General features: G+C 42.1%; 3 protein-coding genes across 3 annotated transcripts; 1 reads left to right on the top strand and 2 right to left on the bottom strand.

Moving 5' to 3' along the window:
* Positions 1–577: 577 nt before the first annotated feature.
* Positions 578–13,787, bottom strand: wwtr1 (WW domain containing transcription regulator 1). Its single transcript, XM_084472463.1, has 7 exons — positions 13,052–13,787; positions 6,162–6,313; positions 5,234–5,437; positions 4,824–4,930; positions 4,031–4,158; positions 3,300–3,415; positions 578–3,205 (listed from the first exon to the last, which is right to left on the bottom strand). Exons 1-7 carry the CDS (start codon positions 13,453–13,455, stop codon positions 3,018–3,020), a joined length of 1,299 nt encoding a protein of 432 aa, XP_084328589.1. The 5' UTR covers positions 13,456–13,787; the 3' UTR covers positions 578–3,017.
* Positions 13,788–20,194: 6,407 nt separating this feature from the next.
* On the bottom strand, positions 20,195–23,162 carry commd2 (COMM domain containing 2). The gene is made up of 6 exons (XM_084472729.1): positions 23,005–23,162; positions 22,712–22,789; positions 22,120–22,202; positions 21,931–22,005; positions 21,178–21,276; positions 20,195–21,072 (listed from the first exon to the last, which is right to left on the bottom strand). The coding sequence occupies exons 1-6, from the start codon at positions 23,069–23,071 to the stop codon at positions 20,872–20,874; spliced, it is 603 nt and encodes a 200-aa protein (XP_084328855.1). The 5' UTR covers positions 23,072–23,162; the 3' UTR covers positions 20,195–20,871.
* A 461-nt stretch (positions 23,163–23,623) lies between these two features.
* On the top strand, positions 23,624–26,492 carry ddx10 (DEAD (Asp-Glu-Ala-Asp) box polypeptide 10). Its single transcript, XM_084472823.1, has 2 exons — positions 23,624–25,009; positions 25,158–26,492. The coding sequence occupies exons 1-2, from the start codon at positions 23,660–23,662 to the stop codon at positions 26,283–26,285; spliced, it is 2,478 nt and encodes an 825-aa protein (XP_084328949.1). The 5' UTR covers positions 23,624–23,659; the 3' UTR covers positions 26,286–26,492.
* Positions 26,493–26,828: the final 336 nt, after the last annotated feature.

Here is a 26,828-nt window from a genome sequence, read left to right as displayed (position 1 = left end):
AAGTGTGTAACTATTGAGTATTTTCCAATCTAACCCGATCAACTAGTAAACATGTTGCAGAGTTGAAACTTTTCTAGCGAAATAGTGCTACTTTAACTGCTACATTCAGATGTTAAAAGACCACTAGTGGGTGGGAAAGTTGATTTAATACACTTTCATTAGTTTGAATCGCAAGTCTCATTAAAAAAAATGGTGTATAAAATTAGTGACTACATGGCCTCTGCAATTAAAAAGGCTGGCAGTTAATGCATGGCCACCTACACAGTAGCTGCTTTTAGCAACTGACAGCTCAAGTACAATGGACTATACCACTCAGGTTGGCATCAAGGACATTAATTCAAAACAATTAATTCAGCCAGTTTGATTCCTTGCAAGGCTATGCAGATGATACAATGGTCAAACTTCCTCAAAGCAATCTCCCTCTTAATGACCTATGACCTATGATGACCTATGACCTTAACGTCATAGGCTTACCCCACCAAGAGACAGGATCTAATTAACATTCAAGCAACCCTACTACAGAATGCTGCCGAGTCCAAGCAAGAACATACACATTAATCAGAGTCAATCATTGCATAAGATATTGTGGTTTATTCTTTAGTCAAGTTACACCATTTCATGTAATTCATTTGTAGACACATTCCAGACAATACTTGCATGTCCTTTGCAAAGATTGCAGGACATTGTTAACAGAATACCTATATACGTCTTTATCTTTCACATACAAACCCTTGCCTTTTTGTAACTTTAACCAGGGGAACAAGTCAAATCAGATGCGAAATCTAGTTAATTTTATTAAGCTTTACCAATCCTTGCTCTTTAACTGTTTTCCTCTGTCTGCTGCTCATTATTGCTCACTATCACTTTCCGTCCCTCCATGATTGTAATCTCAGTAACAAACCATACTAGTGTAGTATCAATCAACTTGAATTTCTCCTCAGCACAACAACTTAACCAAACTTCTATCCTTTTGTCAGTGATGGTTATATTAATAAATGTAGCTAGAATCCAAAGATCACCTTTAGAACACCAAGGCTGCCCAACTAAGCAGAATCCAGCCTAGGTGCAAAATGAGATACAAAGCAGTTGCAACTTGTTTGATCGCTAATATAAAAAAGGTAATCCCACAAGACATCTTTGGATTGCTGGCTGCAGGCTCACACCTCTGATTAGTTAAGGTACTCATGTTTTTCTTATGTGGTGGGAACATGTTGTTCATTCACCCATAACATAGTGTCTTAGGCAATCATCACCACTCCAATAACCATTTCTCTGCCATTTTCTTTAAAAAAAGTAAAGCAAACAAGGAAACCACCAGATAACAGTAAATCTTGTTCAACAGGCCCATATGCTGCACAGACAACATAACAAAAACATTAAAGAAAACAAGCATCAAACAAAGTTAACATAGTCCTTGGTATTGATAATACAAATATTACATAATGTAGAAAACACAATGATCTGTGACAGGTTTCAAAGACTTTGAAGTTGGCTGATAATCTAACTAATATTAATTCCATGCAATGAAGAAACAAAGTGTATTCCATTCAATGTGTTTACTGTAATATATCACATCTTCCAGTTTAACTGGAATACTGCTTCATGTCCACTGAATAATGTATAATAGATGAGTATTCTTGTGATTTAATATAATTTTAGAGGCAGTGTTGAGTGGATATCATTTCCTCACATCCAACGTCTTGTTAATGTTACGACAGAGAGGGCAGATGTGTCTTCTAATCCAACCTATAATTGGTGTATATCCCTTTGTAGTAGTATTACAGTAAATGCATAATTGCCAACCTTCAAAAGCTGAAAAAGACAAGCCCTCACTGACTTGCCTTTGTAACTTCCCCTTGTGGAAAGGCATCCTGGGAGGCATGCTCCTCTGACCAGTTGGGATATTCCAAGTTGTATCTTATTTGGTGGGCAGCGACAGCTGATAGATTGTGTGTGTGCATGCCAATGTATGTGTGGAGGAGGGATTGACATGCAGTCCGGTCCCAGTGTCCAGCTTTGAAGAGTTTCTCAATTCATGTTAGGGATGTGAAAACCACTGAATTCGTCTTTGGATAAAAAAATCTGTCATTGACAGAAAAGATTAAGAAAACCCTTCTAAAAAAAACACGATAAAATAACAAAACTGCCATGATAAGAGCTTGATAAATAATACAAATATCTAATTTAGAGCAGAATTGATGGCCTCTCATTCTTGGGATCAGAGTAAAAAACAGGCCAGAATGTGCCTGGAGCCGTCCTGTTGTATCAACGGGAAGGGGCAAAGGAACAGCTAACCTACTGGCTTATTAGTAGATTAGAAATAGGTGCTTTACATGCAGCAACGGCAAAACTAATCCATTTGTCTGATAATCCAATTTCACAACAAGGTAATATTAATAATACACAGAATACTGTAGAAAGGAGTATAAAATAGTATAAAGTGTAGATTCCACAACACCATTTCTTGTTCACATGGCCTTATCAATACATAATTGTCTCTACAATCCTAGTAATATGTATAGGATTCATCATTTAAAATATCAGCAAAAAGATAACAAAAAGGCCAGAAATACAAACATGTAATAAAAAATATATATATCAAGAAATGTGTTTTGTTGCCCTTGGGCATCATGCAAAGCTTAAGAAACTCAATCCCCCATGATCCAATTAATTGCAGATATAGGAATCCGCTTTATTACATTTTACCTATGTGGGTGTCAGATGTGTGTAGGTTTTTTACTCATCTGTAAAATAAATAACAGAATAGGATTCTACAAATTTTATCTGTGATCAGTGTGTTGGCCCACGCTTCAAAGGAACAACACAAATGTATACAATATACTCTCCTTCTGAACATCACCATGCTTTTACGTTAACAAGAATAATGTGTTGATGCCAAAACTTGCTTGAGGAGGAATCTCTAAAAAAAACTTTTCTATTTAGGGTCTTACTTATTGTTACTGTGTGAACTGTGTGTGGGTGTGTGTCTGTGCATGTGCATTCGTATTGAAACATCTTTAAAGCCAGGTGAGGAAAGGTTCAGTTTTGTTCAGAACAGACTCCACGTCGTTGAGGATGGGTATGATGTCGGAACCCTCCAGTGTTCCCAGGTCGACGTTTGTTCCTGGGAGTGAATCCAAGAAGTCTGCAAAGCGACCAGGCTGCCCACCAGGTACACTCAGAGTCCCGTGGGCTAGGGCTTCACCTGGAGGATGGTAGAGGTTAATTACAAGTACATATATGTGCACAGGAAATAACTGTGTGTGTGTGTGTGCGTGCGTGTGTGTGTGTGCACTTACCAGTGTCCATCTCCTCCATATTGTTGAGGAAGTCCTCAGGTGTGGTGGGGATACTGTAACAGCCTAATCCCAATCCACTGTCACTGCTCTGTTCCCTTGAGTGGTGAAAATGACCACTGCCATGACAAGAGAAACATGCAAAAGTCAGACTCTGGAGTTACTAGATCCCAGCGGCCAGCTGGGATCTATACTGCCAGGCAGCCTCCCTGTTTCTATTAATGGTTACGGTGTTCCCTTTTTGAGTTATTATATGCTTGTACTCCTCATAGACCTCCACAAGCAGCTTCTGTTCGCCGCTGGAAAAGATCCCGCTCTCTCCTTTTCAGACATTTGATCCATGATTCGACATTCACGGTTATGGGCTGGTTACATATCTCGTGAACGTGCGTAATCCAGGATAACGTTAGCCTGGCTTGAACTACCCTGAGCAAGGTGCGGCTGAACTGCGTTGATGGAACGGCTTAAGCCTCAAGTGGAAGTTGGCGCTAGTTCTAACCGGGCTTAATCAACTAAGCGCCGCCTTCGTTAGCGACTTTGATGGAATACCCCTCAGGCCATTTATAGCAAACATACAACTACAGTATATAGCGAAGGGAAAATTGCCTTAGCAACAAATCTCAAACATCTGTTTGAGTTAACTGTAATTCATCACACTGTTTGCTTTGCAATGACATGCTCATAGTTCAGTAGATTTAAGTTTAGGACTTGAGGTTGTAGGCAGCTGTAGCTACCTGTTGAGAAATGGGTCAGAGCCACTTGTCGGCATGTTGTTGTTGTTGTTCTGGATTGCGCCAGCAGAGGGCGGTGCTGTGGCCATACTGTCTGCTTCAGTAGGGAGCTGCTGGCACAGTGCCACCTCCTAATGGAAAAGGAGAGGGGAGGGGAGTGTGGTAGAAGAAATGTGGAAATAAGAAAATAACTGAGTGTCATTGGATTTTTTTTTTTTTCTCATAAACAAATTAATAATGTATAGATTGATATGATGACCAACATGCTAATATATATGTATATATTAGGGCAGGTTACCTGGGCAGGTTAACGCGTTAATTACGCGTTAATGCAATCTTATTTTAACGTGATTAATACAAATTGACGCATTAACGCACACTTTTTTCTTTTCTTTTTTTTTCACTTTGATTCTGAAATTAAGTATTATGTTATATTATATTATATTATATATTATTTTGATATTAAGTACATTTGGTATGAATGATTATGTATAATTCCATTTGATAATCTCATTTAACTTCAATTGGAGTGGATTTAAAATAGATTATTAAAAGTGCGATTAATCGCAAGTTAACTCACCAATACTATGCGATTAATCGCGATTAAAACTTTTAATCTTTGCCCAAGTATATAAAGTAGTAGTATACTTTATATACTTATATAGTAGCCCTAGTATATAAAATAGATCAAATTAAATTAATCAGAAAAAAAGAAAGAAAGTGTATGTATTGCTGTAAAGTAGATTAATGTGTGAGTAAATGGAAAAAAGGATATCACTACTTTTGCATGCGTCACCTGTCTCATGAGCTCTTCTTGTCGTCTCTGAATCCTCTCTCTCTCCAGCTGGATTCTCTGGAGCCTCATCTTCTGCTGCTGGCTCACACTGATAGGACTGATCGCACCTATACAGCAAGCAAACAACAAGCATTATAGACAGCGCTTAGCTACATTGAATAACAACATTTGTGTGTTTTCACTGTTGAATGGGTACACATTCAACACAACAACACATACATGCAAGCTATTTATCATATAATGGCACTTATTTGACCATTTATCATAAATAAACACATCACAATATGTCCCACATGTTTCTGGGACATAAACAACAAAATCGCTAAAGTTGACATTAAGGCCATTTGATTAACTGCTCAGGTTTACATTTGGTGTCAAACTTAATACAGACAACAAGAAGTGTGATTTACCTTTGATGCCACCAACGCCACCCAAGCCGTTGCCCAGGGGTCCCGGCAAGTTCATGAGGCCCCCAGAGTTGTGCTGCTGCTGGACCAGGCCACCTGCTGGGCTCAGGGTCGAAACCGGTACCTGCTGGGTCTGCATCTGTTGTGGGTGCTGGAGGAGACGGTGCTGCTGCTGCTGCTGCTGCTGCTGCTGCTGATGCTGCATCACTAGAAACACCAATGCACATTTGTAACTGGATCTACGTCGCACACAAAATTAACATTGTACAACATTGTGTACCCATGCACAGCCGACAAAACTATGGTTATTTTTATCTTCACCAGAATCGCTCAGTTATATGTGTATGTAGTGTATGGAGACACTTTATTTCTAATTGTGAACGGGGGATTGCTCCCATTATTCCATAAGTAGTAAATAAATATATACATTTATGATCTTTTTTTTTGCATCAAAATAACAAACAAAGAAAGACTCCCTCATAATTGAGACAGCCAAAACTCTCAATGGCCAAAGAATCTGTCATCAGTGGTGGTCCCAGCACAGTAGAAAAAACTTAAAACAACTACACATAAGCATTTCAGGGGACTGATGTGTCATCAGTGTCCACTGTTCCCTGTGAAATGATCTATCGAAAAATCACAGCTTTGGAAGTTAGCAATGGCCTTCATGCCTTCATTATGGAAGGGCGGCCTCCGATTTTCCAGGTTGCCGCTGCACTCAAAGTTCAAACATTTAAACTTTGGACCCTTTTATTCTTCTCAAATGGAAGTTCAGTAGAAGGGAAGTTCCATAGAATATTGAGATTGTTTTGGCAAGAAAAGAAAAGTAGCTTTCACTCAAAGTAAAATGATTTACTTTGAGCAAAAGTACATGACATGTTAGCAAACCTATGCTGCTGCAAGGCAGAGCATGTGTGTGTGTATAACATACCCAGGTTTGGTTGAGACAGGACCAGGCTTCGTTGTGGTGGAGCAAGGCTGTGTGTGTTGTTGCTCTGCGCATTGTGGTGCAGGGACATCGCTGCCATGTTGGGTGCCATGGATTTCCGGGGATCAATCCATGTTGTTATCTTCTCCATGTGACTGGAATGACAGTGATAGGAGAGCAGAGTGTATATGGTATGTTACTTTAAAATGTATTAAGAAAACAATTACGGTAACAACAGAGAATACTGACAAAAATGTAATTTTGTATTGATCATTATTATAACAGGCATAATACTAATCCTAAACACTAAGAGATACTTTGAACAAAAGTCAGCAGATGGGACAATCCCTTCAGAGCTACGACCTCTACAAAAATGATTGGATAATATATGGCAAACATTTTTATATGTCTAGTTTAACCTGTATTGTAGTTTAACCTGTATTGTATACAGTCTATGTTAGGTCAGTTTAACCTGTATTATATACAGTCTTTGTTAAGTCAGTTCAACCTGTATTATATACTGTCTATTAAGTCAGTTTAATCTGTATTATATACAGTCTTTGTTAACCTGTTTTATATTGTCTATGTGCGTTACAGCCACACCGGAGCTCCACTGAAATAGTTTTGACCGGCATTTTACAGATTAAAAGCTAGCGGGATATACTGTACTTCTAAACATCCATCTAAAATGTCCCCTATGTATTAAATACATTGGGTACATTTTGAAACATGAGACATCTCTAGGTTGATTGTGTTTTAGCTTGGCGTTTATTTAGTAGAGGGTACTTTGTAATTCACCGATTGTGTACAGATATTGCCCAAAGGATGGCTCTATATAAAGGAGTGCTGATGCCTGACCGTCTCCTGGGTAGGTTTACACTGCTAGACACACAGGAACCACACGCGTCACATCATGGTTATTTCGGAGAGTGAATATCTGTGGAATATCAATATCTTTCTAACTTATAGAAAATTACTTTCAAAATACTTAAAACTGCGACTGAGATGTGTGGTTATTTTAATACACCACCACAGCAGGGCTACAATGCTATAAAAGTCACTTTCAGTTTGATGTTGGGACATTCTGGGCAGTCATTATCGTATAACTTGTCAAAGGGGAACACGGCCTACCTGATCCAGCCACTAATCGTTGGTGAACAAACCCATTTCAGTCTCAACAAGAATGCAACAGTGAAGATTTTATTTTGGAGTATTTCATTATAGGTTATAACCTGCTCCATAACTTAAATACATATCAACGTAATAAAAAAATGGGAGTGTCTGTATTTTTGACTGTATTGAATCATACCTTCTGTGTTCCTAAATACCCTGGTATACCGTAAAACCATGACACCGCCCAAGCCTAGGTTATACATGAATTAAAAGTCAATAGCTTGTGATCGGTGAAGATCCCACATGACATGAACATTTTAAACTGACAACGCATACCCAGTTGTATGTACATGTAAATGTGGATACATACACATTTACCAGTTTGGAAGAAATTAGGCTATAGGCTACTTTGCCTCCATCACAGACATTGACACGGCAATCAGAGCCGTTCAAACTTAACTGAATAAGAGTGCGAGGGGAATTAAAGACAAACAGCACATGTTTTAAATACTCACACATGGTGTGTTATTTATTGAATCTCCTCAAGTAACAATATGAATAGTCTACATGATTCCATTAAAGTTGATCTGCATTGCAGGGGACATTTTAAAATGGCATCCATTCAACGGCATCCATCATTAGATGATGCTCTTCACAAATCTTCAAATCTGACACTGTTGTGGTCAGTGAGCTTTTACTTTTCACTTTCATATGACCGCAAACAATTATTAAATTATATTCAAACAGTCAGTATGTATGTTACATAAAACCTAATTAAGGCACCTAATTGATATCTCTTTTCGTCCCTAACCCTACAAATTATGGATTCTTATTTATTTATGCAAATTGCTTTGCAGTGTAATTTTGGTTTACATTTTTGCACATTCTTCTATTCTATTGCTTAACTCTGCAAAGCTGAACTTACAAACAAGTATGACAGAGATATCGTTTGCTGTGCCTGGATTCCATGAAGCAATCTGTAAAGTGTTTGTTTAAGTCACATGATTTTCTTTAACTGACTTAATCTTGAGCTCAGCTATTTATTCAGATTTTCAGTTATCGCTTTTGTTTTTCTTTCTTTAAGATCAACTTTGTGTTTATAACATTACCAAGGCTTTAACCTGGTACACAAATTCCCATGCAGTGGTTGTTTTTGCATTGACTCTTTCATGCTAGTGCATGAAAGAGATTGATCCGGTGTCTATTCTAATTACACAAATGTGACATGACACATTCATTTATTTCTGTATGTGCATCGCAGCAATAACTTATTCCAACCCTTTTGGTTGAGGAATAATGCCTTGTATTGCCAGACTCAACTAGCCTCCACAAAGCTATTGGCTGCAACAACTGCTTGTGTGCCGGTCATGAGGCTATACTTAGACTTCCTGACAACAGCTGTTGTCTTTTCCTCCCCCCCGATACACACACACACAGCATGTGCAAGAATTCCACACACCCACACCCAAAATTGTGGGGTATACTAGATGCCAATGAAATCTCCAGAAAAGGAGAATTAGAATCAGACAGGAGTTTTCACTGAATGAAAATGTATTCATTTCCTCAGATTTCCCACACACTCAACTGCAATAAGCCCATGATATAATATCCCATAATTGAGTTAACTCACTGAAAGTAATTTTTTAAGAGCACTATGAAGTCTACTTTAACACATTTGTTTATTCTTGTGTGTACACAACTCTATGGCCAACACACAACTTGTGCAACTTGGTGGAGGAGATGAGGAAATATTGGATCAGTGTCTGGATACCGAATCAATCACACAGTCACTGTTTCATATCCCCCTTACATGCTAGCACGAAAGAGTCAATGAAAAAACAACCACTGCATGGGAATTTGTGTACCGGGTTAAAGCCTTGGAGATGTTATAAACACAAAATGTATCTTAAAGAGAGAAAAACAGAAGCAATAACTGAAAATCTGAATAAAGAGCTGAGCTCAAGATTAAGAAATTAAAGAAAATCACGTGACTGAAACAAACACTTTACAGTTTGCTTCATGGAATCCAGGCACAGCAAAACGATATCTCTGTCATACTGGTTTGTAAGTTCAGCTTTGCAGGGTTAAGCAATAGAATAGAAGAATGAGAAAAAATGTCAACCAAAATTAGAATGCAAAGCAGTTTGCATAAATATATAAGAATCCATTGTTTGTAATAGAGGATAAGTGATTTTAAATTAGGTTCCTTCTTTCATAAGTGGTATAGGACTCAAGGAAGTCCTTTGGTAAACTGTGGATTGGTTTGATTGGTATTAATATTCACAAGTATATCTATACATAAGGTTGGCTTTTCTGTATTCATTATCAGTTCATGTTGGGATTAAAATAATTTAGCTCACACTATTGTTAATAATATAGTGATCAAATAGTTTACTACTCGTTAGCCATTGCAACTAAATTGACTAGTTAATAATATATTAAGACTGCCCATGCACACTAGATACCAAGAATAAGGAATAAGGAAAATACTGATTTTGGAAGTCTAACAAATCAAGTCTGATGTTCACTTTAGCAGGTAAAAAACATCTATGAGATGGCTCATAGATTAAATGTAATTAAATCTTGCAATTGTATTTGATGTAAGAACATATGACATATGAAATGAATGAAATCACAGCTAAATCCAAAAGAACACCTTGTTATAACACATGCGTTATTTGTGAACACCTATATCATCTTCATAAGAAATATAATTGCCATGTTAACACATATTGCTTGGTATGTGAACAACATATTAATAATCCCTAAGAGAACGTAGCCTACATCCAATAGCTTTGATACAGAGGTAGGTTTTCAAGACATGCTGTCTCCAAGAAACACTGCTTCATAAACAGATGTGGACCATATTATTGGTTTATTTATATATATATAAATATACATATACACACATTGTTTGTTTGTGTGTGTGTGTGTGTGTGTGTGTGTGTGTGTGTGTGTGTGTGTGTGTGTGTGTGTGTGTGTGTGTGTGTTATATATATATATATATATATATACACACACACACAAAAACAGTCTGTTTGTGGATATGCCATTAAAAATTAAAAGGAAAGTTACTCACTTAAGGAATGCGTTGTCCCGCTGCATGTATTAGCACACATGCATGCACACATTCCACTCAGTATGAGGCGGACAAAGCTGTCAGTCAGACTGTCAAGTGGCCAATAGCAGGCCAGATCAAACAGGACCTCAGAATGCACCATGCATCACACAGGACAGCCTGGTGTCCATGCAGGACACAGGCAGAGTGTGGGGGGGGGGAGGGGACAGACGGACTCCAATGTTCCGACTGTGTTTTCTAACATTGTTTTGAACATTTAGCAGTCCACCCCATTCCTACCACCCCCCCCATCCCCCAACCCCACACACACACACACACACGACAACAATACACCCACATGATTGCTGCTCACATACAAATTCCACAGCAATGAATAGAGCGAGAGGGATAGAGAGGGAGCGACACATAGGCAGAGTATAGGAAGTTGAGGAGAAAATGTGGGTCGATTTTCCCACTAGTTTACAAATGCAAACAGGGAGATGAATGATGTTGGTCACTTGGGTCTGTTTAGTCGCACGTGATTGCTCTGTGCAGTTGTTATTTCAAGTAGATAGAAACCACTTTATAACAAAGGTCTCTTGTTGGCAGTGACTTATAAGTTGCTTCCACAGAGATGCTCTGATCGGCTTCAGCAGAAAACCTGGACTTCAATTTCCTGTCTTTTTGACCACGTGTGTTTGCGTTTAAGAACTTCGATATGAACCAAATCAAGCAATTCAAACAAATGTTGGTAGATGGTTGGTCACATGCTCAGACAGAGAGACTCGACTAAACGCTCGCACCTCAACAGCACACAACACGTGGGACTGGAGAGAATCATTAAGCCCGTCCTGAGGTTAATTGCCAATGATTGAGAACAATTTACTTTGATTGTATTGCTCTTTTATTCATGTCCCTTTGTTTATCTGAAGCTCCCGTTTTCTATTGAAATAGTCATCATTCTTTAGGCGTTTTTACACTGCCAAACATGCCGTCTTATGCACGCCTTTTTCGCGGCACGGTCCGCGCGTTTACGCTGCCCAAGGTAAATTGCCTGCTTGAGCTAGCACCCCAATTTACCCTCCCGGACCCTACACACATTGGCGGTTTATCGGGTTTCATTCTGATGTAAATGTGATGGCTGCACGGTTCCAGGGGGGAACCAATATCAACATGAGTAGTTCTAACTGGAGAGAAAGTGAAATCCGCGAGGTGCTAATCATGTGAGAGAAGGTGATGCAGTCGCATTAAACAAAGGCGTTGAAAGATGGTGCAATCTACGAGAGAGACGCAGATGAACTGTCCTTACGATGCTTTTGTCGGGATAAAAAACAAGTGGTCAGCAAAGTGAAGAATATGTTGGCATTTTTGCACTTGTAAATAGTTAATCGAGTTTGTAGCCTACACTCAGACGTGAACTCATTCTTGCATGCGGGTGTCTTCATTCATAAAAAAATAAAAACATTCGGGAGTATGCAAATTATTCTAAAGAGGTCTAGACTCTGTGCGTAGCCCCGCCTTCTCCAGGGAACCACCGCCCGCGCGGTGATGAACGGGGGATTTTACCCCCTCGGTCTTACACAGGAAACTTGAGATAAGACAGTGAAATCGCTGGGTGTGCCTAGCCGCGACCGAACCGGCTTGGCACCGAACCGGCTTGGCAGTGTAAAAAGGCCTTTTGTCTCCAAACACATTTTGTATATTTGGAGATAAGGAATAGGTGAAGGGGATACATTCTCAAGAAAAGGCTAGCCAGGCGGCTGGCCTTCGTCTTGCTTCCATTTTCTTTTTTTATTTATACTATTGTTATGGTGTTCCATCCATTGAATTATTTGGCCTTCTGAATGCTTAACAATGCAATACTTTATCAGCCTTTGTTTGCAGTGTTAAATTTATTAAACGTATGAATGAAATGTTTTTTTTCAAACGAGATAGGAGCAGATAGCAGATGTTAACAGAGGGTAAACAAGTGGAAGAAAGAGCAGGAAGATAGACAAAGTATGTGGTAGCTTCTCTGTAGCGCCCCATAGACTAAACACAAAATTAACTGAAGATACAGACGCACTTTTCTCTCCATCTCCCCTAAACATTAATAGTCTTGTCTACTAAGTGAATGTGTGTTATGGGAGTAGCCCCTGTTTCACTGCTGGTGAAGGAGGTGTCAGGGATTCCCTCCCTGAGCTGCACCCACCCTCACTATGTCAATATTATTTTCTAGGTTAATATATTAAAAATAAAAAATATATAATTCCTTTCATTATAAAGCCATGACACAATTATATGATAAAATGTTGTTGAATCGTACTTATTCATCTATTTATTAAGATGTCTAATGATTGTCCTTGTGGGCATTTAATAGTCAATTCAATGATGAAACCATGTCACATTTACAGGATTTAATGGTTTAACATTGAAGTTCATTTTTTTTACTTGGTGTCTGTGGGTCGGCCTAAAGTGGTCTATTTTGACGGCTTTTAAATAGACATTAGACATTTCAGCGTGTTATGCCTGTTTTCTATCACACACACACACACACACACACACACACACACACACACACACACACACACACACACACACACACACACACACACACACACACACACACACACACACACATTAAAGATGCCCATTAATGTCTGCTAAATCGTCCTGTGCCCTAAAACAGACCCAGTTAAATAATGAAAATACAAAAAAAAAAACAGTGACTATTACTACTTACTTTAAAAAATACTTTTGGCCATTGCTGGTATAGGCCATTTCCCAGCCGGGAGGCAGAGGCAGTTCGTCGGCCACATCGAAGGACTGGTGGCGCTGGTGGTGGTGGAGGTTCTGGGAGCTGGGGTTGGCCCCGGTCCCGAGCTGAAGAGAGGCCGGGGAAGAGTGGGAGCGGGTGTGGGAGACCTGGAGACGGGGAGGCTGGCAGGTGGAGTCGGTGCTGCTCTGTCTAGAGTGAGAGCCCGAGTCTGGTTCTTTGAAAAATGACTCTGGGAGCATTTTCTTTCTCCACGACGAGGGTTTTGGATTCATGACAGAATTGAAAAGGGCCTGTAGTTCAGTGTCCGAGTCCTGCGCTACGTGCACGACCTGTTGCCCCGGCATGAGCTGGTGCTGGTTGGAGTTCATATTGCTTTAAAATAGTTGAAGAAGGGGGCGAGGAAACGAGTATAAGGTCGGAATGCCCGGACAATAAACTGTCCCCTCGATGACGAAAAAAGAGTACAGATTGCGGCCTCCAGTCTTGTCAACAGTACCCTCCCCGAGTTTCTCTACCGACACTCCAGTTTGGTAAAAACTTTTTTTTTGTTCAACCGACCGAAATAAATTTGAACGCTTAGAAAGACGATCCCGGTGCTAAAAAAGTTCAGAGCGACAGTTTCCCCGGTTCACAATAAGTTTTGCTTGTTTTTCTCTCCTTGTAGGTCGACGTCCCAACTCAACGTTGGTAACTGGGGAATTTGCTGGGACCGGACGCTCGGGCGGTGCTCATGAATATTCAACAGGGGAGGGCTTGGAGTTAGTTTATTCAAGTTAGACATGGCTGCACCGGTGTACTGGTTGTACGCCAGGGAACGGCGCTCCTTCACTTGTTGTATTTATTACGAATTGTAGGCTTCAGTCGTTCAGGGATTTAAATCATTAGATCAATCTAAAATGTTGTTAGATTGTTTTGGGCATTCTAGGGCAGGACCCTAGACCCCTCTACTCACTTGGTCATTGTAGGATATTATGTTGTACACCCTAGTTGCCTATTGAATATTACAGGGTAGGCCTACGGTATAATACTAAATTCTAGATGTGAACAATGGTGAACTCATGGTCTCATGATTATGTTAAGTGTTAATATCCTCCACTGAGGACCGCGGTGAAGTTAGTTTTAGGTAGGATATTCGACGGATATTTAGTCCAGTTCCAGCCGCGACTTCACTGAGGTTTGCCCAACAATAGCAGCAGGAGAACGGTTAGCGCACCTCCCAGAGCCTCGCGGTGAATTGCTGGAAACTGACTGTCAATAAATTACTTCACGTAAACATATCAATACAAAATACTTGCAGTTTTTTCAATAGCTTCCATGTCGTGTGACTCAGTGACTCCAAACCAGTATCCAATTGTCAAACTAAACCCTACAAATAAGACGCAGTACTTGTTATGGTATTTTAATTAGTGCTTCCTCTATTTTATATGAATATTAATATTCAGAAATTATATATTTGTTTCAATAGCTTCTATGCTATGTGACCCAGTGACTCCAAACAAGTATCCAATTGTATTACTAAACAGGACACATAAAACACACCTATTTTCATGGTACTTTAGTGCTTCCTCTATTTTATATGAATATTAATATGCCGAAATTACCCTTTTCTTTCAATAGCTTCTATGCCATGTGACCCAGTGACTCCAAACCAGTATCCAATTGTATTACTAAACAGGTTCTGATTCAAAAGAGGTGTGTCTTATTTGTAGGGTTTAGTAATACAATAAATACCATAAAATTTTTTTTTAAAAAAAATCCATAAAATCCCATATTTGTAGGATTTAGTTTTACAATTCCTGGAACCGTCACCTTATCGTGATGGAGAGGTTTGCGTGTCCCTATGAACCTGAGGGCTGTGTTGTCTGGAGCCTTGTGCTCCTGGTAGGGTCTCCCATGGCAGAGTGGTCTCAGGTGAGGGGCCAGACTAAGAATGGTTCACCCATGAACCATTCTTGACCCCATGAACACACAAAATAGAGGAGGAGAGACCCTGCCCGGAGGAAGCCCGGGGCCCCCGTCTGGAGCCAGGCCCAGACGGAGGTCCTGGTGGCCGGGTTTGCCACGGAGCCCGGCCGGGCACAGCCCGAACAAGCTATGTGGCACCCCCCCCTCTCTGAGGAGGTACCCTGAGGATGAGGATGAGGATGAGTTTTACAATTGGATACTGGTTTTGAGTCACTGGGTCACATGGCATAGAAGCTATTGAAAGAAAATTATAATTTCTGCATATTAATATTCATATAAAATAGAGGAAGCACTAAAATACCACAACAAGTGGTGTGTCTTATTTTTAGGGTTTAGTTTTACAATTGGATACTTGTTTGGAGTCACTGGGTCACACGACATGGAAGCTATTGAAAAATTTGAAGTATTTTGTTTTGATTATTTACGTGAAGTAGTTTATTGACGGTCCCTAAATCAGTTTCCAGCGATTCACCGCGAGGCTCTGGGAGGTGCGCTAACCGTTCTCCTACTGCTATTGCTGGGCAAACCTCAGTGAGGTTCGCGGCTGGAACTGGACTGAATATCCGTCGAATATCCTACCTAACTTCACAGCGTGGAACCGTCCTGGAACCGTCACCTTATCGTGGTGGAGAGGTTTGCGTGTCCCTGTGAACCTGAGGGCTGTGTTGTCTGGAGCCATGTGCTCCTGGTAGGGTCTCCCATGGCAGAGTGGTCTCAGGTGAGGGGCCAGACTAAGAATGGTTCAGAAGACCCCATGAATACATCAAAAAGAGGAGGAGAGACCCTGCCCGGAGGAAGCCCGGGGCCCCCGTCTGGAGCCAGGCCCAGACGAGGGGCTCGCCGGCGAGCGCCTGGTGGCCGGGTTTGCCACGGAGCCCGGCCGGGCACAGCCCGAACAAGCTACGTGGCACCCCCCCCCTCTTCGCCCTGTGGGCCCACCACCTGCAGGGAGACCCGCTGGGGTCGGGTGCGCTGCCACATGGATGGCAGTGAAAGGCAGGGGTCCCGACGGACCAGACCCGAGCGGCAGAAGCTGGCTCTGGGGACGTGGAACGTTACCTCACTGTGGGGAAAGGAACCGGAGCTTGTGAGGGAGGTGGAGCGCTACCAGTTAGATCTGGTGGGGCTCACCTCTACGCACAGTCTCAGCTCTGGTACCGTACTCCTGGATAGGGGTTGGACTCTATTCTTCTCTGGAGTTGCCCAGGGCGTGAGGCGCCGGGCGGGTGTGGGGATACTCATAAACCCCCGGCTGAGTGCCGCGGTGTTGGAGTTTACCCCGGTGGATGAGAGGGTCGCCTCCCTACGCCTAAGGGTGGTGGGGGGGAAAACTCTGACTGTTGTTTGTGCATATGCACCGAACAGCAGTTCAGAGTACTCGGCCTTCTTGGAGACCCTGAATGGAGTCCTGTATGGGGCTCCGGTAGGGGACTCCGTAGTTCTGCTGGGAGACTTCAACGCCCACGTGGGCAACGATGGAGACACCTGGAGAGGCGTGGTGGGGAGGAACGGCCTCCCTGATCTAAACCCGAGTGGTCGTTTGTTACTGGACTTCTGTGCTAGCCATGGATTGTCCATAACGAACACCATGTTCGAACATAAGGGTGCTCATAAGTGTACCTGGTACCAGAGTACCCTAGGCCGAAGATCGATGATCGATTTCGTGATCGTGTCATCTGATCTGAGGCCGTATGTTTTGGACACTCGGGTGAAGAGAGGGGCGGAACTGTCAACCGACCACCATCTGGTGGTGAGTTGGATCAGGGAATGGGGGAAGAGTCTGGACAGACCTGGTAAGCCCAAACGGGTAGTGCGGGTGAATTGGGAACGTCTGGAGGAGGCTCCCGTCCTAGAGATCTTCAACTCACACCTCCGGCGGAGCTTTTCTAGCATCCCTGTGGAGGTTGGGGGCATTGAGCCAGAGTGGGCAGTGTTCAAAGCCTCCATTGCTGAAGCTGCGGTGGTGAGCTGTGGCCTCAGGGTCTTAGGTTCCTCAAGGGGCGGTAACCCTCGGACACCGTGGTGGACACCGGTGGTCAGGGAAGCCGTCCGACTGAAGAAGGAGGCCTTCCGGGGTATGTTATCCCGGAGGACTCCTGACGCAGTTGCAGGGTACCGGCAGGCTCGAAGGGCTGCAGCAGCTGCCGTGTCGGAGGCTAAGCAGCGGGTGTGGGAGAAGTTCGGAGAGGACATGGAGAAGGACTTTCGGTCGGCACCAAAGTGTTTCTGGAAGACCATCCGGCACCTCAGAAGGGGGAAACGGGGAAACATCCAAGCTGTGTATAGTAAGGGTGGGACTCTGTTGACCTCGACTGAGGAGGTAGTCGAACGTTGGAAGGAACACTTTGAGGAACTCCTGAATCCGACTAACACGTCCTCTATGTTGGAGGCAGAGCTCGAGGTTGATGGTGGTTCATCGTCAATTTCCCTGGTGGAAGTCACTGAGGTAGTTAAACATCTCCGCAGTGGCAAAGCCCCAGGGATTGATGAGATCCAGCCAGAAATGCTAAAGGCTCTGGGTGTTGAGGGGCTGTCTTGGCTGACACGCCTATTCAACATTGCGTGGGAGTCTGGTACAGTGCCAAAGGAGTGGCAAACCGGGGTGGTGGTTCCCCTGTTCAAAAAGGGGGACCGGAGAGTGTGTGCCAATTACCGGGGTATCACACTTCTCAGCCTCCCTGGGAAAGTCTACTCTAAGGTGCTGGAAAGGAGGGTTCGGCCGATTGTCGAACCTCAGATTGAAGAGGAACAATGCGGTTTCTGCCCTGGACGTGGAACTACGGATCAGCTCTTCACTCTCGCAAGGATCCTGGAGGGGGCCTGGGAGTATGCCCATCCGGTCTACATGTGTTTTGTGGATTTGGAGAAGGCATATGACCGGGTCCCCCGGGAGAAACTGTGGGAGGTGCTGCGGGAGTACGGAGTAAGGGGTTCATTCCTCAGGGCCATCCAATCTCTGTACTCCCAAAGCGAGAGCTGTGTCCGCGTTCTCGGCAGCCAATCAGTTCCGTTCCCGGTGGGTGTTGGCCTCCGCCAGGGCTGCGCCTTGTCACCAATCCTGTTTGTGATATTCATGGACAGGATATCGAGGCGTAGTCGTGGTGGGGAGGGGTTGCAGTTCGGTGATCTGAGGATCGCATCACTGCTCTTTGCAGATGATGTGGTCCTAATGGCATCATCGGCCTGTGACCTTCAGCACTCACTGGATCGGCTGGCTGCCGAGTGTGAAGCGGCTGGGATGAAGATCAGCCCCACTAAATCTGAGGCCATGACTCTTAGCAGGAAACCGGTGGACTGCCCTCTCCGGGTAGGAAATGAGTCCTTAGCCCAAGTGAAGGAGTTTAAGTACCTCGGGGTCTTGTTCGCGAGTGAGGGTACGATGGAGCGTGAGATTGGCCGGAGAATCGGAGCAGCGGGGGCGGTATTGCGTTCGCTGTACCGCACTGTTGTGACGAAAAGAGAGCTGAGCCGCAAGGCAAAGCTCTCGATCTACCGGTCGATCTTCGTTCCTACCCTCACCTATGGTCATGAGGGGTGGGTGATGACCGAAAGGACGAGATCGCGGATACAAGCGGCCGAGATGAGTTTTCTCAGGAGGGTGGCTGGCTTCTCCCTTAGGGATAGGGTGAGAAGTTCAGTCATCCGGGAGGAACTCGGATTAGAGCCGCTGCTCCTTTGCTTAGAAAGGAGTCAGTTGAGGTGGTTCGGGCATCTGGTAAGGATGCCCACTGGACGCCTCCCTTGGGAGGTGTTCCAGGCACGACCAGTGGGGAGGAGACCCCGGGGAAGACCCAGGACTAGGTGGAGAGATTATATCTCAACACTGGCCTGGGAACGCCTCGGGATCCCCCCGTCAGAGCTGGTCAATGTGGCCCGGGAAAGGGAAGTCTGGGGCCCCCTGCTTGAGCTGCTGCCCCCGCGACCCAACCCCGGATAAGCGGACGACGATGAGGATGAGGACTTCACAGCGGTCCACTGAGAAGCGTATAAACTATATAAGATTATTGACGACAAGTATAATGTGTCACTGATCTCAGCAGATTTCAACTTCGACACTTACATCTTTCAAACAGAGCTGGTGGCAAGATGTTTGTTATCACATAAACAATGAACACGAAATTGTAGATGTTGAAGTGGAAACATAATTACAATTATAAAAGTCAGTTATCAATTATTTTGACAGAACGACGTAGAATTGACAGCATATAGTCCAATCAGTATATATGCTGTCAGTAATACGGATAAAATTGGGGAGAAACAATGGACAGAGCTAGGGAGTGGCATTGGGGAGCCTACGGGCAGCCTTGGGAAATACAGCCTTATTATTGGTCATGGTCATACACAAAAGTTTGAATGAATCAAATAAATGGCTTGAAGAAAAACTGTTGAAAATCGGACAAATTTTCTCATCAGAGCACTTGTCAGGTTGTATTATTTTGTTTGGGATTATAGTTTTGCTGCATAACTGACTGAGCAAGACATTCTCGTGCAGAATGTTCTGGTAGAGAGCAGAATTAATCATTCATATTTCAAAACAGCAGCCAAATTCCTTCACACTTTTACCAAGGTTGACTTTTGATTTGATGTTGTATTATGATGACATTTGCTTTATGACAGGAGGTAATGGATGAACTGAACAACTTGTTTTCTTATCTCGCCCAGAATTTATTTTGATGGCGGCAGTGATGTCCATCACTGCTTGTTGAGACTACTTCAAAGTAATGATACGGTTTATAAGATCATGTTTAGATTCAACATGTTCAACCAGCCTGAGTGTGTCCGGACTAATTTAATCTTAAATAAATTATTTAGCCTTAAATAAATACAACTTTATTATTATTATTATTATATAAATATTTTTCACAGCACTACTCAAAATATGTTTGTAACCTGATTCTGATATCAACACGACTTAAACATGAATTAACAGACTTCTACAATTCAAGACCTCCCTTTGCCAATCATCTTTTGCTTTCATGGCCATAAGACAATTTAAAGATATTCCAACAGAACTAATGAACTCATATTCAATCTTTGTCTCTTCTAAGAAACCATTAGATACTCACACAGCAGACATTTGTAGAGAGGACAGAGAACAAATAAGTAACAAGCAGCCTTCAATAAAAGGTATTAGTTGTTTTTTTTAATCTATTTGCAACATGCCTTCCTTAGCCAGTATACATAAAGCAAGTGTAATGCAACAATCATAACATCTTCCATTTAAGACACAGCAGGTGGATGTATTCTTAGTTGTCTGGTTGCAAAATAGGACATTCTCCTTCCGAATTGTCTGTTAGAATTAATTTTTCCTTTGATGACAAATCTTTAGGCTCCGAGCATCCATACACACTCACACTACCACTAACATGGTTGACTGTTCTTATATTTTCACAGTAACAATGGAAAGGCCTGATATTTGATGATGGGATGAACTTCACAAACCATTTGATATTCACCTTATCTCAAGGGGTCTTCATTTATTTATCAATATTATAGATTAAAAATTCTAAGTGGCACAATGAATCTGGATGAGCTGATTACAATATGTAAAAAACAAAGTGGCAATATATGTTTAATAACAATACACAAATGCAGTATCAAAAGCAACAACATTCTTGTTTCAAAATAGAACATTCGTTAAGACCAGAGATCACTTTCATCATCGTCATCATTATTATACAAATAGATGTTCTGAACAGACCTATGGCCAGTTCTCCAAGACTTTTGGAGAGTCAAAAGTAGGTGGTTCGCTATAAAGAACAGGGTGTTTCAGTCCAGCAATAGGAATGATCATAAAGTTGTAGATAACCAAGAGGTCTTCATTTAATGTTGCGCAGGATGCGGCGTGCGTGGTTGTTTTTCATTGAAGCCAGTGCCGCTTCCAGCACTGCGATTAGGTGAAGGAGTGTTGAGGGGTTGGTCTGTAAACAGCACCTCCAGTTCTCACTGGTTCCCGTTGTCAGGTTTAACAGCATTGTTACCACGGGAACAACCTGCTGGCGCATGGAGCGGCTCCCCAGCTGGAAACAAGTAGTAGATATCACGGGTGAATTATTTTCAATTCATGCAAAGAATTTCCTGACCTTCAGTTTTTTGTGAGTTGCATTCACAGATGTTGTACCAACCTGTACATCCAGCCTCCATTCTAAGTTATGGTAAGAGGGCAGACTTGGCGCTAGCTGAGTGAGTGTGCTGCGGATCGTATTGTGGTTCTCCACATATAGCTGAAAACAGAGAATCGATTTATGTGTTAATTGTTATATGGAATGAGGAAGACTGAAGAAAGCTAAGATATTGTTTTTGTTTTGTTCACAAGCCACATCCCCTTCAGGCTTTGATATTCAAGCATGCTATTTAATCATCACAATCAAATATGAAACAAATACATCGATATTTTAGTATTTGTATGTAAGCCGCATGCATGCCACGAAAAACGTCAATGTGAGTTGATATACTCTTACTATTTGCAGTATTATCATTATTATTATCAGCTGAAGTGACTTACACTGAATTCAGATACATATCATTATGGAGCATATAGGGGTTAGGTTTTTTTGGCTCAAAAGGGCCTACGACAGCTAGGCTGTAGACATTCAGGATCGAATCCGCAACCTTTTGGCTGGGAGTCAATACCCTAGCTAGCCACTACACTATCCTAACCCCACATTATCGTGTCTTTATGTTGACATGACAACCAATGTTCGTGTCTTAGGTGGTATTTAACATGCAACTACTAACTATTTAATTACGTGAACTTTTTCTTAGTTATTAATAGCTCTAATAAACTTTTTATTTATCATAGGTCATAGGATGTCTAATGGGAACATGGAAGAGATTGTGTACAATGTTCAACATGCCATGACAGAAAGGAAACTCACCTGCAAAAGGATTTCGTTCAGCTCTGTACTGAAACCCAAAACCATCACAGAGTCCTTGAAATCAATATCTGAAATCTGTGAGTGCATGGGTGCACACACAAACACAAAATAGTTTGGTTAGAGTAACTTACATACACAAAAGATGAAATATATATATATTTTTCTCTCCAATGTTTGAGTTAGACGCACCATAAGTTTAGAACTTTCAGTCAACAGAAACATTAGGCCTTCTACTCCATGCTGCACGGTTGTTATAGGAAAACCAAGCTTTCCTTAAAAAGAAAACACTCATGGTTGCGAACAACAGTAATATAATGCAATATTTGGTTAAAAATAAAAAATATACTATTGGGATACTATTCAATGTGTTCCATATTTGCTTTACTAATGTTTTCAATATAGATTAAAAAAAAACGGCAGCAAGAAAGCATGTGTGGGGATCTATAATTGGTGTTATGTGAAGGAGGCAGCAGACATTTTTAAAAGGAAAATAATGGAAACAAGTGTTAAGAGTGTAAATGTTGGAGGCTGGTTGAGCTTGACAAAATAGATCAACAAAAACATAAGAAAAAATAAATTCAAACAGGCATTACAAATGTCACCTTTATTGTTCTGAATTAAGGTTCAATTAAGTCAATATAATGTCATGCGTTTTTGTGGCAATATTGGAATTAATCTAGTCACAGTTGAATAATAGTTTGCACTAATGCTTTTTTTCGTCTTGTGATGTCTGACAAATGAAAAATGTCCATATTAGTGGTTAAAAATAAAAGCAACTTACTTGCTGCTCCGTCGTAGACTTTTGAGTTTATTCCTCTCTTCAAAAACTCCACTGCTATCCGCCCGAACTCAAACACCACTGCGGAGACAAAGAGATGAATCGTGATGCAAAACCAATGTATACGAAATATGCAGGAAACCCGAGTCAGGGCTGAATACCGCTGTATACAATAAACTATCTTGTCCCCTTGATTAATTATTACTTTTTTTTTAAAAAAAGCCCAAAATAATGACTAATGAATAATGCGATCATTCAAAGTCTTTCCCTGAGGTGGGAGTTGGATAAAACGTTACCTGCAGGATCCACCTTAGGCAGGAAAGCCAGATGCTCTTTATATTCCTCTGACAAAACTAGTAACATTTTCACTATTTATTGATTAAATGTTCTCTCTAAGTGACTCAAAACAGTCTTTATCAAATAGTCTACCAGACGGCAAAGGGAAATTACTGTTCCTACAGATGATCAGTCACATGACAGCCACTGTGCGGCGTTTCTATGCTCGGATAAAAACACTGCAACATTTTCGTTCCGCAATCAACTTCTTCTACTATTTCAAAAATGAACAGAGGTTGTTTCACATGTATTAGCGGGAATAAGTACAGAATTAATTAATATTAACTCTGTACTTATTCCCGCTAATACATGTGAAAGAACTGTGCAACTATTTTTTGTATGTTGTGCATGTTTTTATTATTAGTCAGTTATTATCATTATTGTGTTATTGCAAGTTGATATGCGGGGAAAGGCTTAATATAACTGTATATGATTTGCATCTATATGTCTCATATATATTGTTGTGAAGAACTTACGAATCACTGTCTGTGAAAGAAAATCGACTAATAAAGGTGGTTAAAAAAAAAGCTGCGTCGCTTTTCAGAAACGTCATACAGCATGCGACAGAGACCTGAGTTTTCCACGTTGTGACAGCATATCTGTTGTCGTGTAAAAATGGGCAAAGAAGAAGAGTTTGCTACATTAGGAAAAGTAAATGTTCTTAAGATAAATCATGCGGATGACCCAGTGATCAACTTCGAAAAATGGAAGAAAAAGTACCACAAGACGAAAATGCGAGTAAAGAAGGAGAGAAATCAAAGAAAGAAACCGGAGTGGCAAGTGGAAAGGGAACAGATAGAGAAACTTGTCAGCAAGTATGACCAGATAAACGCAAAGGACGCTATTAAGTTTTCCGACTTCCCAATTTCAAAGAAAACTCTAAGAGGTTTACTTGCGGGGCAGTATCGGCAACCCACTGAAATACAGAGGCAGACCATAGGGTTTGCTTTACAAGGAAAAGATGTCCTTGGGGCCGCGAAGACCGGGTCTGGTAAGACTTTGGCCTTTTTAATACCTGTGTTGGAGTCTTTATACCGACACCAGTGGACTGCCATGGATGGGCTAGGTGCGCTAATAATATCTCCAACCAGAGAGCTCGCCTACCAGACATTTGAGGTACTACGCAAGATTGGTAAAAACCACGAGTTCTCCGCAGGACTCATAATTGGAGGCAAAGATCTTAAAACTGAATCTGAAAGAATCCATCGAACGAATATTGTCATCTGCACCCCTGGGCGGCTGCTGCAACACATGGACGAGACGTCAACCTTCCATGTCTCTGACCTACACGTTCTTGTTCTGGATGAAGCTGATCGTATCCTTGACATGGGCTTTGCAGACACTCTTAACGCAATAATAGAGAATCTCCCCAAGACACGTCAAACACTGCTGTTCTCAGCCACGCAAACCAAATCTGTGAAAGACCTGGCTCGTCTCAGCCTCAAAGACCCAGAGTATGTGTGGGTGCACGAGAAGGCCATGTTTAGCACACCTGCCACCCTGGAGCAAAGCTTTGTGGTGTGTGAGCTCCACCAGAAGGTAAACATGTTATTTTCCTTCATCCGGAGCCACCTGCAAAAGAAAGTCATTGTTTTCTTTGCATGCTGCAAGGAGGTGCAGTATTTGTTCCGCGCGTTCTGTCGACTGCGTCCAGGCATGCCTATCCTGGCCCTTCATGGCAAGCAGCAGCAGATGAAGAGAATGGAGGTCTACAAAGACTTTGTTGGGAAGAAGAGTGCTGTACTTTTTGCTACGGATATAGCTGCCAGGGGGCTAGATTTCCCTTCTGTCAACTGGGTGCTACAGTTTGACTGTCCAGAGGATGCCGACACCTATATCCATCGAGTTGGCCGTACCGCCAGGTATAAAGAGGGAGGCGAAGCCCTGTTGGTGCTCCTGCCGTCAGAAGAAGAGGGCATGATCAGTCAGCTTCAGGACAAGAAGGTTCCAATCAACAAGATTCAAGTAAGTTCAGATAAAGTTGTATGTTCAAGGAAGGTGCTCAGGACACATTCATCTCATGCATTGATTAGCAGGTCTGACTGGTAATATACATGGCAGGTTAAGTAATATGCAGCAGGGCAATAAAATGTGTTCTCATTGGTTTATGCAGGTGAATCCAGAAAAACTTCAAAATGTCCAGCTGAAGTTGGAGGCCTTCCTCGCCCAGGAGATAGAACAAAAGGAGCGGGCCCAGAGGTGTTTTGTCTCCTACCTACGCTCTGTTTACCTCATGAAGAACAAGAATGTCTTTGATGTATTCCAGCTGAAAATCCACGAGTTTGCTCTCTCACTCGGCCTGGCCGTGGCTCCGAGGGTGCGATTCTTAAATAAGGCCCAAGAACAAAAAAAGCAACTGAAGGGCCAGGAGGAACATGAGCAGCCTGAAGATGCCGAACTCACGCAATTCAAGGCAAAATTGAGAGGAGAGGGTTCTGGTGAAGAAAGGAAGACATCAGAACCAGAGGAGGATGAGAAGGATTCCAGCTCTGCACTGTTTCTCGGTGCAGCCTGTGATGATGATGACGATCTACGGGAGGTAGACCTGCTGACGGTCAAGAGGAGAGATGTCTTTAGTTTGTCTGAAGACCAAGTGGATGATGATGAATACCTTGATCTTCCCAAGGGTAAAAAAGTGACCACATTGTCGGAGGCTAAGAAGATCCTAAAGAGAAAGTTCCAAGTCAACACCAAGATCACTTTCTCTGAGGAAGGGGACACGGTGCAGCAGTGGCCGGTTGTCCAGAAGTCTGCCGTGCAGGCTGCCAATGAAGAGCTGGAGGAGGAGTTCTCCGGTATCAATGTGGAAAAGGCTCGGGAGAGGCTTAAGCGTGAGGACCAAGAGTTTGACAAGGAGGAATACAACCGCAAAATCAAAGAGAAAAAGAGGGAGAAAAGGCTAAAGGCTAAGGATGCCAGGAGAGAGGCCAGCAAACGCTCTACAGATAAATCTGAGGAGGAGGAGGAGGAGGAGGAGGAAACGGTGGCATATCTGGAACACAGTGGTGAGGAGTTCGACCCCAGTACACTGCCAGATCCAGATAAACCTCAGACAACCTGGGAACCTAGCACCAACACATCTCTGATCGCTCGTGATATGAGTGGGGAAAGCAGCAGCGACGACAGCGACGTGTCTCCAGCGAGCAAAAGGAAGAGAACGCTACATCACCAGCCTCTCGATACAGGGCTCTCCTTGGCAGAAGATGAGGAGCTGGTTCTGCGCTTACTTGGGAGCAGTTAATCTGATATTTTATGTTTGGCATTTGCAGTTTTGCTCTTTCTTTCTCATTATATTTTATGAATAATTTGCATATGTGGAACAAGAAGCCGGCAAATAGTCTGATGCAATATAATACTGTTTTGTAATTGTATAACTTCATTGATTTCATGCTTTAAAGAAATAATATGTATTCATCTTTGACTAAGGTGTTGACTAATAAAATGCTTACAGATAAAAAAAAAACTTGTATCTGTACCGTTAATGTTTCCACCAAAGCAAATGCATTTGAGCAATTACAATATGTTAAAAATATTTATTATGTTATGCATTTCAGCACACTTTGACACATGTAGTATTTTAAGCCTCACCGCAATGAGGACAGGGTTAGTGTGAAATGATTGATGGATTTTTAGATGTTGAATGCCATAACTTTTACAACATTTCACCCTGACAATGACGGACCGAAAACAAAACTAAAACTAACTAACGTCAAAGTCCAACCAAGATCTAGTCGTAAATTGCTTCTACAAAAACCTAAAATACAAAGGCATTTCATATGTATTG

The sequence above is a fragment of the Micromesistius poutassou genome (genome assembly GCF_964030765.1).
Source record: "Micromesistius poutassou genome assembly, chromosome: 9".
In the NCBI taxonomy this organism is placed as follows: Eukaryota; Metazoa; Chordata; class Actinopteri; order Gadiformes; family Gadidae; genus Micromesistius; species Micromesistius poutassou.
The sequence above is the reverse complement of the archived record's forward strand: the minus strand, read 5'-3'. Positions and strand labels throughout refer to the sequence as shown.